General features: G+C 44.6%; 1 protein-coding gene across 5 annotated transcripts in view; it reads left to right on the top strand.

Annotated features, from left to right (window-relative positions):
* The first annotated feature begins 1,485 nt into the window (after nucleotides 1–1,485).
* Nucleotides 1,486–15,600, top strand: part of tcf12 (transcription factor 12) — a 127,977-nt gene continuing 113,862 nt past the window's right edge. For 4 of the 5 annotated variants that reach the window (XM_031586819.2, XM_031586817.2, XM_031586818.2 and 1 more), the window contains exons 1-3: nucleotides 1,486–1,649; nucleotides 2,565–2,657; nucleotides 3,196–3,268. In XM_031586819.2, coding sequence (XP_031442679.1) covers nucleotides 2,586–2,657; nucleotides 3,196–3,268 — 145 coding nt within the window. In that variant the 5' untranslated portion in view covers nucleotides 1,486–1,649; nucleotides 2,565–2,585. The remainder of the gene's footprint in view (nucleotides 1,650–2,564; nucleotides 2,658–3,195; nucleotides 3,269–15,600) is intronic. The other variant, XM_012819464.3, reaches the window with a different exon arrangement.

The following is a 15,600-nucleotide window of genomic DNA, read 5'->3' as shown; positions in this document are numbered from 1 at the left end:
TACTCAAGACTCTTAAAAATAACATCAGTAGAGCGCCATTATGGTAGGTTTGCATTAAATGTTTTATGAATGGTGAAGATGAACGATAAATCGTCAGCAAAGCGACCAATCTATTCCACCGTTCAAGTTCTCAATAACGTAAAGCATCTAAGGGGTTTAATTGCCATTACAGAGAATTACAGTTTCATGTATCCCTCCCAGACATCGTGATTTAGTCTATAATTGTCCTGTAGGCTACATGCCCTGATGTGAATAATAGGCGAATTCAGTTTTTGTTCAGTTCAAGTTTTTAGGTCGTTACTTTTCCGATCTGTCGCAACAGGATCAGCCACATTACAGGCAAAACTATTTGGGGCAGATATGAGTTCGGGTATCTCTTCAACCAAAGTCACTCTTTGCAAAGAAAAAAACGCTCTGCACAATTCCATTGTTTGGGGGCAAATAGATTGCTCTGAGTTCCACCAAAACCTCATTAGATGCCGAAAACCATGTCTATGTGATTCATATGGCTTAATGTCATACCAGGAATTACATAAACATCTATGTCAGCCAAAAAATCTAATAGAAACGTTGCCTCTTCAAGCACATTTTCTAACCTACTCCGTTCTCCTCACCTCCATCTCTAGCGGAAGACAAAATAGTCCCGATGCATTGTTATTTTTACAGAAGGAAGCGAGCATGCTTTGGCTGGATGCGTGTTTTTTCGTGAGCGGTGGTGAATTGATCTGCTAAAACATGTTCGAGTGTTTACTTTAAAACACGAAAAAACAGAATTAATGGATTGACATAAGCTTCATAATCGTTTATGTCAACTTGAGTAACCTACACTATTGGTCTGCCATTGGTCAATGAACCAGTCTGTTGAAGGAATAGCCCAACGTTATCGTCATTTGCATACCTTGGCCTTGTGAACTTGACAAACAATTTAAATTACATCCATAGGTATAGACACATTGAGTCGTAAATTCTACGTAAAATTGCGTAAATTATGTCATTACAAACTCGAGGCCGGCCAGTCAACTAGAAGGCCAGATTGTCACACTTGTGTTTTAATTAAGCCACTTCTCGGGGGCTTTTAAGAACAAGGCATGGGCTATTATATATTTCTCACCATGACGCCTAACTCAACTTTAATAAACCATTATCAAAACTGACTTTGACAAGTTGCTGAAATAGGCTATTTTATTTTTCGGTCTAATAAAACATTTATAGGTCGCTGTTGGCTACTGGGGCGTTCTAAACATATCTGATGTTAATATTGATGCAAATAAGGATTGTCAGTTCCTGTTATGGTCACATTTGTTACTTCTAATAAGTCAAAGGACATGCTATCATTTAATAGCGGTCGTCCGTGTGTCCCACATCGGCATGGTGTGAAAAACGCTCCGCATAGTGTCGGAGGGCTGTGCGACACCAGACATCAGCTCGAGAAACGGCGGAAGGATAATACACTTCACGTCATCTCAGTGCTTAGGCTTTTGCGAAGCAAAAATGTCTGCCTAAGGGAAACTCGCAAGTTACATACAGGGCATATTTGAAAAATATAATTCCTTCAAGGTTGAATTCGTTGTCTCTCAGACGCACAAAAGGAAGTCAAGTCAACTCTAGTCACACCAGATCGCCCTAGTTGGATTTTCAAACGAGAAAAGGTAAAATATTGTAGTGAGTTTGAAAAAGGTTTCGGACTGGGTGAAAGAAGTTGGGATACAAGAAAGACTGGAGGTAGTAGGCTATGGAGTGAGGGGTTGGCATTTGCTCTGTTACTTTTACTTGTAAGGGCGTTTTCGTGTCTGAATGTAACAATGTTCTAGTGTTTGAGCTACACTTTCGCTTAGGTTTCTTGCTTTTCACTGTGCCTGTCTTATTTACACTAGGCTACCCTAATATTTAATAACATGGAATCTGACAGATCGTATTTGAACGCCGCCTCTCTCAGGCTTACAACGTAACAGAACTGACCACATATTTTTCACAAAAGCGACTATTGCCTCGTTTATTGTTAAGCTAATAATTGTTGGCAAATTCAATGTTATATTTATTCTGTCTCACACATGTTCATTATTGGAACAGTGAAACGATGTTGCGTCCATCTGTGGCGAATGCGGCTGAGCAGTAACCTGCAACAATGTTGCAATGGCCTATAATTTTATACAAACAGTTGTTGTAATTTCTAACATCTTTCCTGTAGCCATGCAGGAGTGTTTATAATTACTGTGTATTGTATATCTGAGGACATTCAACGGTCTCTCGTAGGTAGGTTACCGCACCGAAACAGTATCCCTGCAGGCGAGGCTCTCGCTTTTGGAATTTCATGTCAGGAGTAGCTAAGGCTGTTTTGTCATTGATCGAACGTTAGGTGTAGTTGACACCGATGTTGAAATATTATCACATACACGGAGATCTTTCAGCTTTGTAGACTGAAGCCTACTGTTACGGAGATGATTGCCATTTGAGGTTATAGTAACGATAGCAAACGATTGCCCGCGTTCACGTGGGCATCTCTGGCTTCAAGGATTGTATTCGCCGAGAATTAAAGTAGGCTACTCGTTTTTTTATTTTTCTAGATTTAGTTAAAGATCGCAAAGATGAACCCACAGCAGCGGATTGCCGCTATTGGAACCGATAAGGAGTTGAGTGACCTGCTGGATTTTAGCGCGGTAAGATGGGTTTTAAAGTTCATTTAGGTTTTCTATTGGTATTTTTTTTTAAAAGCTCATAGTTGTTTATGCATCTATTGTATGTGTGACAGTACCACAGCAGACCTCTGAGTAAACCCTGTACCTGGACGTTTTTTTTTGGGTCACTTAATCTTGACCTGAACCGTGAACTTTAATGCAGTGTCTAGACCAGAGCTTAACTGGTTTGTGTCCTCGTCATTAAACACAAACTTCAAATATTTAATCACCACCCTGACTGAGAATCCTCCTTCAGGATCATCACAGGACCTATTCATAAGTTTAGTCTAACATGACATGACCCGCATGTTACTTAATCAGAAGTGGGCTAATTTGGAGTCCCTTATAAGCATAATCTAATTTCAGCACAAGACGAGATACACTGGTTTCTTTTTTGCATCTTCAATTAGACTGTCATGCATTGTTTCATAGCCCATCAGAGATCACACGGTGCATGTTTTGGTTTGGTTATGATGTGGAAATGTGACACTGAGGCGTGCGTTTGCAATCTCTCCTATAGATGTTCTCCCCACCAGTGAACAGTGGGAAGAACAGGCCCACCACCCTTGGGAGCAGCCAGTTCACTGCTCCAGGTAAGACCTGCTAAGGGAGGACTTCATTCATGCACATTTCACTACTGACAGGAAAGGCTGTGCTTTGCATTGTGCTCTCCCAAGTGTGCCTCGACACTGGTTTGTTCAATGCCTGCTTGTGATCAAAGTCATTGTGGCAAATTTGGAGGTGTTGTCAGAGAGTGTGTGAGTTTGTGTGTGTGCGTGTGTGGCTGGGTGGCTGGGGGGTGGGGTGTGTGTGACACAGAAAGCCCAGTGAGACTGCGTAGAGGTTCTATGAAATGTGAAGTTCTATGTGTGTTTCTGTGTGTGTTTGATTCATTCATATCATTGAAAGTGCTTTGAGCTGCAGTCGTTTCTGTATGGGAAGCTTGCTCTCTCTCTCTCTCTCTCTCTCTCTCACACACTCTCTCTCTCTCTCTCTCTCTGTGAGTGTGTGTGTGTCTGGAGTGAGTCAGTGAACGAGTGTTTGGAATTCATCTGTATAGTAGGAATTGCTTTGAACTGCATAGTTGTTTTATATGAGAGTGAAGTTAAGCGTGTATGTATGTGTATGTGTGTGTGTGTGTGTGTGTGTGTGTGTGTGTGTGTGTGTGTGTGTGTGTGTGTGTGTGTGTGTGTTTGTGTGTGTGTATGGTTCATCTATAGAGAGCGCTTTAAGCCTCAGAGTGGTTTCTGTGTGAGAAGTGAAGTTTGCAGTTGGCTGTGTGGTCTTGCCCTAATGCATCCACCTGCAATTGCCATCAGGCAGCTACGGCCACAAATATGTACAAATCAAGAGGTCTTCATCTGACAGACACAAAACTCCACACACTGTCTTTCCACTGAGCAGGCTGCCTGCTTTGTATTCTTGATCCAGAGAATATGTCTGTCTTTGTGAGCCGTGCTGTTGTCAGTTTCTTTGTTCCGAATGTGGGTTAAGTTAAGCAACTATAAACCGCAAACACAAATATGGGATCGTTTTAACGTGATGCATCAGCAGTTTTTAAGCAGCTATTTGTCTCAGATTATTTTGGACATTTAAGTGTATACTCCAGGCAGTGTGATGAAGGCTGAATAGAGTTGGGAAGCTAACTGTGTTAAGCACTAGTCTAAAATATTGAGTCACTGCTCTTGGCCTTTAGCCTGCATTTGTGTTTTGCTGTCACTTCTACAGAATGAAAAAAAAAAGATATATATTTTTATTTCATAGAGTTTCTTACAGTTAATTAACTCCTCTTAAAAGAGAAATGGCATTGAGCAGTTATACAGAGCAACGTGATACTCCTGCCTTATGAGTAGCTATCCCTGAAGAACATTCTGGAATGGTTCCTCTGCCTTCCCCGAGCTCTCATTGGGAATGCTGTGTAGAACTGATATTGCAAATGTGAATGTCCTTGTCGCAAACACACATACAAGCATTCACACACACCAACTACACACTGTTCCCAGTGGCTGGGGGGGGGGGGGGGCGCTGATTTCCTCTGGCCTTGCAGGCAACTCCTGACCTCTTCACACATCTCAAGTTCTCCCTGATTGGAGCACGTGCTCACACTGGCTACCTCCCGGTGTCTCACACACACAGTGGAGGTGATGTGTGTGTGGTGTATCAGTGGGTTAGTAAGCTTGTGTGTGTGTGCATTAGTCGGGCTGCGTGTGTGGGTGTACACTAGTCAGGTTGTGTGTATGTTTGTTGTATGTGTATGTCTTTGTGTGTGTGTGTGTGTGTGTGTGTGTGTGTGTGTGTGTGTGTGTGTGTGTGTAGGTGTTTCTTATCTCCGTGTTGATTTGATGCTGTGTTTTGATAAAGCATGTTGAGATGCACTGAGCCTTGTCGAGGATCATGTCATAGGTGAAGCTGCTTCGACGCATTGGCCTAAAGAGAGGCCATTGTCTAAAAGGCCCCCTAGAAAAAGACAACAATCTGCCTTTATGCACGCTCAATGCCCGGTTTATGCAGGCAACAAAGGGCAGCTTGTGCTTACAGTTATCAGCAGTGAAAAGGCCAGCGTTTAAGAAAGAAGAGAGAGAGGAGAGCAGGGGCGCTGTTTGTGAATGGGCTCAGTCCCATAGCATCAGGAGTCACCGAAGCGCTTCCTAGCTGCGCTAGCCTCACAAAAACAACATGCGCTAATGCTCCGTTAGCCTCACAAACAACACACACTAATAATGTGCTAGCCTCACAAAAACAACATGCGCTAATGCTCCGTTAGCCTCACAAACAACACACACTAATAATGCGCTACCCTCACAAACACAACACACACTGATGCTGCATTACCTTTACAAACACAACACACATTGATGTGGTGTTACCCTCACAAAAACACCATAGAACCTGAAATAAAGACAAAAGAGGCATTGTCATCAGATTTGGATGTGTGTTAAAAAAACCCTCTAATCTTTTAAGAGTGGCGTAGATTAACTACACAATTGTTCACGTGTGATGTGTTGTTGTAACACATTTGAACTGACAGGAGAAGTGTTTTGTTCCCTATCCCCGGGGGAGGCCAATCAGTTAGCTTACAGCCGTTTCAGCACCGGAGAAATGAAATATCTTTTGGGTAGTTATTTTAATCTGAGTGGGGTGATGGCTCTCCTCTGGAACAGTATGCAGTATGACTTTAATATCATTTGATTTCATCTAGCAGATCTATGAATCATGTGAACAGCAGATCTCAAGGCTGTCGCTGCAGACTTGAATCAACTAACGTCTCAGAACACTTTTCCCTCTGGGGTTCGAAACGATTCGTTTTGATGATCATTTTTTGGTTTGACTTTTAGATATTTTCGTGCCAAGGTGAATTTTCAATGTTCCTGTGGATTTATTTGTGAAACTAGTCCACTGCAAATGCAGCACGTACTATAAGAATTGTCTGGATCCTCCGACGAGTATTAGTGTCATTTTGCATTTGTGCTAATTGGACAAAAGGGTTAGGATGCATCTGAAAAGCACTGACACGAGCAAGCCCACGGCTGTCAGGTGATTGATCAATTGATTTGTTATACACTTGTGTATTCACAGAACTGTAATCAATGGTGGTTTGCATAGGCTGCATGTCTGCTGTGGTCCCATGGTACTGTTCAGCGTCTCATTAACCTGCTCCAATGCTACTCAAACTCTGTTTAGTGTCTCGTTAACCTGCTCCAATGCTACTCAAACTCTGTTTAGTGTCTCGTTAACATGCTCCAATGCTACCCAAACTCTGTTTAGTGTCTCGTTAACATGCTCCAATGCTACTCAAACTCTGTTTAGTGTCTCGTTAACATGCTCCAATGCTACTCAAACTCTGTTCCTAAGGCAGGGACTCTGACCTGAGTAGCTTCGATGTGACAGTGACCCATCCACAGTACCATGCTAACCAAACAGCCTTACACAAAGGTGTGGGCCAACACCTGAGTTACTCAGGCTTTACTCCAACTCTGTCTGCAACGTGAGGAGGCGATGCGATGGTGAAGGCATAAGTGCATGTCAAAGCAAGGACTCATACTAACACTAGCCAACTACTCTTACTAAAAACAATTACTCCATTCCTGTGTTACTCCAGTGTAAATGCAAGCCCATTTTGGAAGTGAGGGTGGAAGGGAGCCCACCTCAGTGACTTAACTTCATTAAACCAGCCGCCGTAACAGAATGACCAATCCCACACGAAGCGGTACGCCATCTTTACTCCCGCTGGGCTCCTGTGTGGCTCTGCTGTGCCCTTAGCTTTAATGTGACATCCTGAAGACTCTTCCTGTTGTGAAACCATCGCGCTGCTCTTGTCCAGTTGGTCCAGATTCAGGCTCCCTGCTCCTGGCTTCAGCAGTGACTCTGACTTGGCAAGGTTGGGCACGGCCGTCCTTCAGATGCCGTCGCTCCGGGTTGTTTCCCAGAAAGCGGTAAAGGCAAAAAGAGATGTGGTTCTGATCTGGCGTCGACAAGAACCGTATCACAACCGTATCAGAACCAGTTCTGTTTTAGAATAAGTGGTTTTTCTGGGTTTAGGCTGTTCTGGTTAATTCTGTCATTTCCACAAGAAAATTTTTTTTTTAGTCGAGTGTTATTTTGTCTGTGTAAAAAAATATATATTCCGGGCATTAAAGTGTGTGTGTTTGTGTGTGCAAGTGTATTCATCCGTTTGTGTATGTTGTCTCTCTCAAAAGTCATCAGGAAAAAAAAGCTCCTGCATTCTGGGCGTTTTTCCAGCGGAAGGCCGTGCCATATGTTAGTGTAGTCTCATTTACAGCGGAACTCTGAGAAAGTGTACGGAGACGGCCCGCTGTGAGCCGATGTTTGCATCTCTGATGGAACCAAAAGCAGTGAGAGGAATGCGGCCGTGCGTTTGATATGCATATTACGGCTGGGTTAAGCAAACCTCGGCTCAGCTCACTGCTATCTCTCTAGTCATCGGATCGGGAATTAGCGCTCCGTGAGTCGTTTACAGTCGTCTAGGAAGCCTGAGCAGAAACTGCTGAGAAACACTGACATCTGTTTGAATAGCAATGTGTGACCTCCAATGCTTGCTGTAGGTAATCCTCCTTTAGGTTGCCTACCTAATGAGCCTGATCTCTTTTTTTTCTCTCTCCTCACTATTGAAATTTGATGATGCACCTCATTGCCGTCTCAGTGTGTTTCTCATGTGTTTGATGAGCTTTGGCTCCGCTCGTCTTCTCCTCAAAGATCAGCCAGCCGCTCTGATGTGCTCTCTCTCTCTCTCTCTCTCTCTCTCTCTGTTTGTCTTTTATTTCTCTCTGTCTGTCTGCCTCTCGCTCTCTTTTTCTCTCTCGCTCCTGCCTGCATTGTGTGCGGATTAGAACAGTTTCATCTGCGATTAATAATTAATGAACCTAACAGAGGGAAATCAGAATGATTAGCATTCACAATTATTCCGACTCTGAATTATTTTATTCTTTGTTAGAGGAACGGGAGGGTGGGGGTGAGGGGGTGCGGGGGTGGGGGGGGGGGTGGGTGGGGGGGGGGAGTCTTCTAAGTTAGGAAAGTCCTCGGCTTGCCTTTTCAAGATAATTTAGCGACTTGCATAAAAATAAAACACGCTTCGCCGTCAGTGGCATATTGTCTCCTTCAGATAGAAAAGGTGACAAACTCTACCAGAGCTCCACTTATCTTCAAAGCCTTTTTCAAAGGATTTGCACATTTGTATTTTCTTTTTCTCACCCTTTGTTTAAAACAACTCCTAAAGTCTTCTGTTTGAGCGTTTTAGTTCAGGATGGATTATTTTCGACTGATTCCATGTTTATAACCAGCTTGCAGTGCTGTCTCTCAACGTGGAGTTTTTAGTTTCTGAAGAAGCTGTTGTCTCTCGATGTGGAGATTTTTTTTTCTTTTGCTAGTTTTTCTTTCTCAGGAAGCTGTTGTCTCTGGAGAGTGTTCTCGGTGGCGCTCCGCGTCTGACTGATTTTTACTTCTCTTAAGCTCTCATTGTGAAAACTGTGTTTATTCAAATCCCCGTTCATTATTATTCTCCTTATCTCTCCCACTGGGGTTCTAAAAATGTCCTAAACGACAAAACTTTCTGCACACTTCTGAAGTGCAACGATGCTAATAGCTCACAAGTCTCTAGTGATTCAAATAAAAATATACAAAATATATTCACACTGTGTATGTGCGTGTTTACTGAATACTGCATATTAAATCAGTCTCATTTACAGAACAGATTAAGCCCTTCTAGAGGTGTTGGCACATATCATACCATTGGTGAACAGAACCTTTAGGCTGCTGCGTGTGTGTGTGTGTCTGCTGAGATTGTGAGTGCGTGTGTGTTTGGCGAGGCTGTGTGTTTCATTGGGTTGTGTGTGTGCACGTTTATATCTCCTGCCTCCGTCAACCTATTGCTGCACCACATGTCTGAGGCTTTCACAGTGTTGTCTGACATTCCTGCCATGGCAGGGAGGATTCTGGGAGATTTCTGGACGCTTCTCATTGATGTATGAGAGGCGACCTCTGAACTCGGGAGAAATGTGCCATAGTACTTGAGAGTTTGAGGGAAGGGTTCACTAGGCACTATTTATTATTAGTTACTTTCTATTTTCTTGTTTGTTTATCGGGGTCCTGTGCAATGACGTGCGGGTAGTCGGAACTTTAATCTCTCCCTGCCTTTCTACCCGTCCTTTTGTCCACAGATTTGGGCCGCTCTTTCAGCTGTAAGCCTATTTGTGCTTGTTTGTTTTGGTATTGACCATCCCAGGTTTGCTTTATCCTTGGTGCAGTATTTTTAGTTTTGCTAATGTATGCTTTGACCAAGGTACAGGATAGAGTGATGCTTTTTCTGGGGTCAAAAGGTCAGACTGGTCCAGGGCATCTCACAGCCTCCTGCCTCTGCTGCGTGAGAGAGAGCAAAGTACACATCTGTACACATCTGCCGGTCAGCTCTGATGGGAAGGGCTACAGCCCACAGAGTCTCTGTAGGGTTAGAGGTGAGAGGTCAGAGGTCAGGCTTTTTCAGGTGCAGTGCAACAGACAGTGGATCGGCGAGCACATCCACAGTCCAGGAACACCTGCCTCAGTGTGTGTGTGTGTGTGTGTGAGAAAGAAGGAGAGAGAGAGAGAGAGAGAATTAAAGACAGTTGGCACACCCAGCGTCTCCCTGCAGTGTGTGTGTGTGTTTGTGTATGACTGAGCAAGAGAGAGAGAGAGTGAGAGAGATAGATAGTCGGTACACACACCTCTCCCTAAGTGAGTACTTATTGTTCTTCGATGTTCACTAGGTTCTGTAGAGGGGTGGGGGGGATGCCCAGACATCTTATGCTTTGTGGAGAGATGGGGGGGGGGGGGGGGTGGAGAGATCTCACACACACACACTGCAGAGGTTTAGGCGGTTGATTATGGTCTGTTGGAGCTCTGGAGTGTGTGTGTGTGTGTGTGTGTGTGTGTTCTCTGGAGGAGCTAAAGGAGCCTCTCGAGTAGAGCTCACCACACCTGATGCTCTCGCCTGATGTCCACCTCTGGCATGATCATTCTGTGTGTGTGTGTGTGTGGGATTGTGTTTGTGTCTGCTGCAGTCAGAAACATATCCATATCCACTTCTGGCACCCCTGTGCTCGGTGTGTTTGTGTGTGTGTGTGTGAGTGTGTTTCTAAGGCTTTATTCATATCTGTCTTCCACATCTGGATGCGGTGCACTCCTGTGTTGCAGCTCCTGGTGACGGACCCTGAGCGCATTAATCAGTCCTGTCTCCCATGGTGTGTTCCACTGAGCAGCTGTGTGTAGAGGCCTGGCGTGGCCTGAGCAGCACAACTCAATACAAGCCCACTGAGGGCCTCCCCTCTCCACTGGGTGTGCACGGAACACAACACTGACAGGGGAATGTGTGTGTGAGTCTGTATCTGTCTGCAAATGTGTGTGTGTGGGTGTGCATATTTGTGTGTGTGTATTCACCAGTGAATTGGCCTCTGGCAGGAATCATTTTGTAGCGTAGTAGCGTTGTAGCATTAGTGTGTTTATTTTGTTCTCTTCCCAGCTCCCATTCTCTGTGTGTAGCAGACATCTCTGTTAGCAATGCTTCTCTCACTGTGCATGTGTGTGTGTGTGTGTGTGTGTGTGTGTGTGTGTGTGTGTGTGTGTGTGTGTGTGTGTGTGTGTGTGTGTGTGTGTGTGTGGTAGGGCTGCTTGATTATGGTACAAATCATGACCATGGTTATTTTGGTAATATTGAGATCACGATTATTTAATATGATAACCCATCCAGTGTTTCCCCACGGATTAATTTCAGCAGCGGTGGGGTTGTGCGCGCGGACACGAGCCCGTGACGCAAGACAGGAAATCAAACTGGATTTATAAAACTAGACGACACAAGAGCGTCATTGTGAAACGGAATGCAGCGCATTAATCGTTTTATCTTGATCTCGTGATTGTGTGTTAAAAAGATTGTGGTATGATGTTTTGGGGCCTTGTTAGCTCCATTACGTTGCCCAGACATAGTGGCCTATTAATACGCCACTCCAGTCACAAAACACAAACACAAGACTGCTTGCTTGTCAGCCAGAAGCATCCGTCCTTAGTGTGTGATGACGCTTAAACTCGACTTGATAGATGAAATGAGATTTTAATACACACTGCTGTAATCTCTGTGCTCTGAACATTCATATTTTATTTAACTCATCTTGGAGAGGGAGAAACGCGGAGAGAGCAAGGGTATGTGTGTGAGAGAGTGTTTGTATTTGTCCTTGTGTGTATAGGTGTGTGTGTGTGTGTGTGTGTGTGTGTGTGTGTGTGTGTGTGTGTGTGTGTGTGTGTGAGAGAGAGAGAGAGCATAACACAACAGAATACGTGACTGGTGTGTTTGCCTCAATCTGTGTGTTTGTGTGTGTGTGTGTGTGTCTGTGTGTTGGAACAAGATTAGCGTGGAGAGAGCCTGTATTGGAAAGGTAGATTGAGGAGGCTGTGTGACAAATCACTCATGTGTGTGTGCCCAGCAGGTTTTTCTTCACCACACACACACTTGTGTGTTTAGTTCTGTTCTGTTTCTGCTTTACTTAAAGTACTTTCTACACTTTAAGTGTCCATTATAATATAGTGAAATAGTATAAACTTAAACAAGTACGATGAGTGTTCAGGTTCGGTGAGGGGTAGTGTGAGTTTGAAACAGCATTTTACTCATGTTATGTAATGAATTGGGCCCATTAATCACCCATTAAAAGGAGCTTTATTAGGCAGGCCATCTGCAGGGAAAATCAATATTGCACAAGCGTGTATGGGATGAAGGTGTTCTGTTAGATTACCTAATATAGGGGTGGACAACGTGTGTGTGTGTGTGTGTGTGTGTGTGTGTGTGTGTGTGTGTCTATTTGCTACACACACACACACACACACACACACACACACACACACACATACACTCACGTTGCAAAGGCAGACAGTGTTGAGTGATCTATCCTCTCCTCTCAGGCAGCTAATTACTGTGATTCCCCACTGATCTAAGGGGCTGTAACGTCATCGTTAAGTAATGACCTCCAGACCCCTGCCTGTCAGAACAACCTTTTTTGAGCTCTTAGGCTTACCGTAGCTCCTCAGAGACCTCTGGGCTTTGTGGAAGGACCCCAGGGAATTGAGGGGGGTGAGGGAGCTACTGTGTGTGTGTGTGTGTGTGTGTGTGTGTGTGTGTGTGTGTGTGTGTGTGTGTGTGTGTGTGTGTGTGTGTCTGTGTGTGATGTGTGTCGTGGTTGTATTTGAGTGTGTGTGTGTTAGAGAGACAGAAGAGGAGAATCTAATGCTGGTGGATTTGAACTTAGCAGGCTTCCCCAAACATGTTTCATGTTGAATGTGACCAGTGTTATCACACAGCTGTGTTTTTATTTGGCATGTTGGAAGTGTGTGTCTGTGTGTGTGTGTGTGTGTTGTGTGTGTGTGTGTACGTGTGTGAGAGCATGTGTGTGTGTGTGTATGTGTGTGTGAGTGAGCATGTGCGTGTGTGTTATTGATTAAAGGATTTATATAAACAGACTTGTGCTTACCCAGCTGTACCTGTGTGTGTGTGTGTGTGTGTGTGTGTGTATTCTGGCCAGCAGATACCTTGGGGCATTAGAGGGGCATTAGTGTGTTCCTACCCTATGTGTTGGAGGGCAAGTTGGGGTGAATTGCCATCATCTGTGTGGGAAGGTGTACGTGCCTCTCTGCATTGCCTCTTTTTTGATAACACCCCTTTCTTTCTTTCCTCCACCCCCCCTCTCTTTCTCTCTCTCTCTCTGCTAGTCCACCTGTTTCAGAGTTTCATAATTGTGTGGTTGGGATGATGATAAGGTACCTGATAGCAGAGACCCGCATTGGGTCACCATGTGTGTGTGTGTTTGTGTGTGTGTGTATGTGTGTATGTGTATGTGTGTTTGTGTGTTTGTGTGTCTGTGTCAGAGGGATAGGTGGGTTTTGTCACTGTAAATGTGTGTCTTTGTGTGCTTGTGTGCAAGTGCATGTTCAAGCATGTGTGTCTGTGTGTCTGTGTAAGGGGTGGAAGCGTTAGAGTTTGTCTCTGTAAGTGTGTGTGTGTGTGTCTGTGTGTTTGTCTGTGCGAGCTTGTGTGTGTGTGTGTGTGTGTGTGTGTGTGTGTGTGTGTGTGTCAGGTAGGTTAGGCAGGTGTTTAAGAGGGGGCTGGAATCATGGTTCAGGATTCAGAGTGCAGGGCTCTCACCCCTCTGCCAATAACACGGCCAGGTTTGTTTTTGTGTCTTTAAGCACCTTCACAAAGATAAGAGCTATAACACACAGACACACACACACACACACACACACACACACACACACACACACACACACACACACACACACACTAACTCACTCACTCCTATTCACCCATACAAATTCTCTCATTCACACTTATACACACATTGGAGTTATTTTTCGTTGGGGTTCCATTCAGGTGTGTGTGTGTGTGTGTTTTGGTGGACGTGACCTGAGGCCTGATGTATTTATCAGGATTTCCATGTCAGATCCAGAAAACGCTGATGAGCCCAAGCCATTGAGGCTCAGGCCTAATCCTCCACGCTGGCGCAGTCGCTCACCCAGCCCTCCACCACACATGCAGCCCGCTGCCACTGCGCTCGTACTCAGACACTCAACACGGACGGGTAGATTTAGGGCTGACGGCTGAAGCGTGTCTTTTTCGCCCTCTATTTTTCTCTCTCAATCACTCATTAGTTTTCTCTTGCTCTCTCTCTCTCTCACACACACTCACGCACACACACTCTCATCCTCCCTCTATCCCCTCTCTCTCTCCCCAACTGCTCTCTCTCGCTCATTCTTTCTCTCTGTTTCTCTCTCTCTCCATCACTCAGTGACACACTCTCTCTCACCCCCCCCCTCTCCCTCTCTTTCCCACTACCCTGTGTTGTGCATGAAACACCAATCAAATGGAAGTTCAATCTCTCCTCTTTTAAGACTTGTGGGATTAGGCGGCTGCGCTGATTTGTTCCTGGTTCTAATTTGTCTTTTGAAGGATTTGGAGTAATAAACTAAATCTTTTGTTAAGCTCTCCACTGTGAATGCGTACATCTCCCTGTCCTTGTTTGTTACCATGGTAATTACCGCCATAAAGAGTGTGCTCCTCTTGGGGTGGATGAGGATGATATTGACACACAACGCTTTCCGAGTGTATGTATCCACTGATGTTGGTCCTACAATCAATTTAGAGTAGATCTATTAAATATATATAGACATTTATATATATATATAAAATATAATGCTATATGAATTTATATTTTAGTGTAGATATTATATGTGGTGTTCTCTCTGTGCTAGTCTGACCATTTGAAAATGATATGACAGGTTAAAGGCACTAGGATTATATGAAATGACTTCTCATGAAGTCCTAAACATCCCCCTATGCTCTGTGTGTAAAATGCAAATAGATAAACGGAGTGTGTTTGGTTCTGGAGTAGTGTGTTTTCATATTTGTGTGTGTGTGTGTGTTTGTATGTGGCGGTACTGCTTCGTACTTTGTACCAGTATTTGGCTAGATAATTACTGAAGCTATACCATGTACCTTGAGCAGTTACCTGAAGGAGATTTGTGTGTGTGTGTGTGTGTGTGTGTGTGTGTGTGTGTGTGTGTGTGCATGCATTACTGGTCTAATTGGTGGCCTGGCACTTCCAGTGTTAACACACACACACACACACAGAGACTCACATGGACACACACGGACCTGTGTCATCTTGGCATCCCCTCCCCTCCTTGACAGATGGACTCACCCAGGGGGAGTGGTTGTGAACTCTGATTGGCCCTCGCTCATTTTATGACATCATTGGCACTGCCCTTTTCGTCTGTGTGTGTGTGTGTGTGTGTGTGTGTGTGTGTGTGTGTGTGTGTGTGTGTGGGTGTGTATGTGACCTCTTTCACGCTCATGTTTTTGGGGAGTGTGAAAGAAGCTTCTCCTTGCTGTGGCCAGTGCCCAGTACTGCAAGCCCTGGCAGGAGGGAAGTCAGTAACTCTGCAACACACACTTACAGGCACTCAGCCACACACACACACACACACACACACACACACACACACAGACACACACACACACACACACACACAGGCTGGCTGGCTGGCAGCAGAAGAGCAGGAAAGCCTGGTGGGTGTTTCCTGTGGTGAGGTGAGATGACTCTCCTCTGCTAGCGTCATTAGTAGAGCGGAGAGGCCCACAGAGGAGATCTCTCACACACAAACACACACACACACACACACACACACACACAAACATACAGACACATGATCAGACCCACACATACACACTCACACAAATACACGTGCTAAGAGGCACTCTCACATAGACACGCTTACACACACAGCAACTGACAATCGTGCACAAGAATCGTGTTCTTCTAACACGTACTCACACATTTACCCATGCACATACCGTCACAGTCACCCAAGCTCATACATACACACACACACTCTC

The sequence above is a fragment of the Clupea harengus genome, chromosome 20 (assembly GCF_900700415.2).
Source record: "Clupea harengus chromosome 20, Ch_v2.0.2, whole genome shotgun sequence".
In the NCBI taxonomy this organism is placed as follows: Eukaryota; Metazoa; Chordata; class Actinopteri; order Clupeiformes; family Clupeidae; genus Clupea; species Clupea harengus.
The sequence above is the reverse complement of the archived record's forward strand: the minus strand, read 5'-3'. Positions and strand labels throughout refer to the sequence as shown.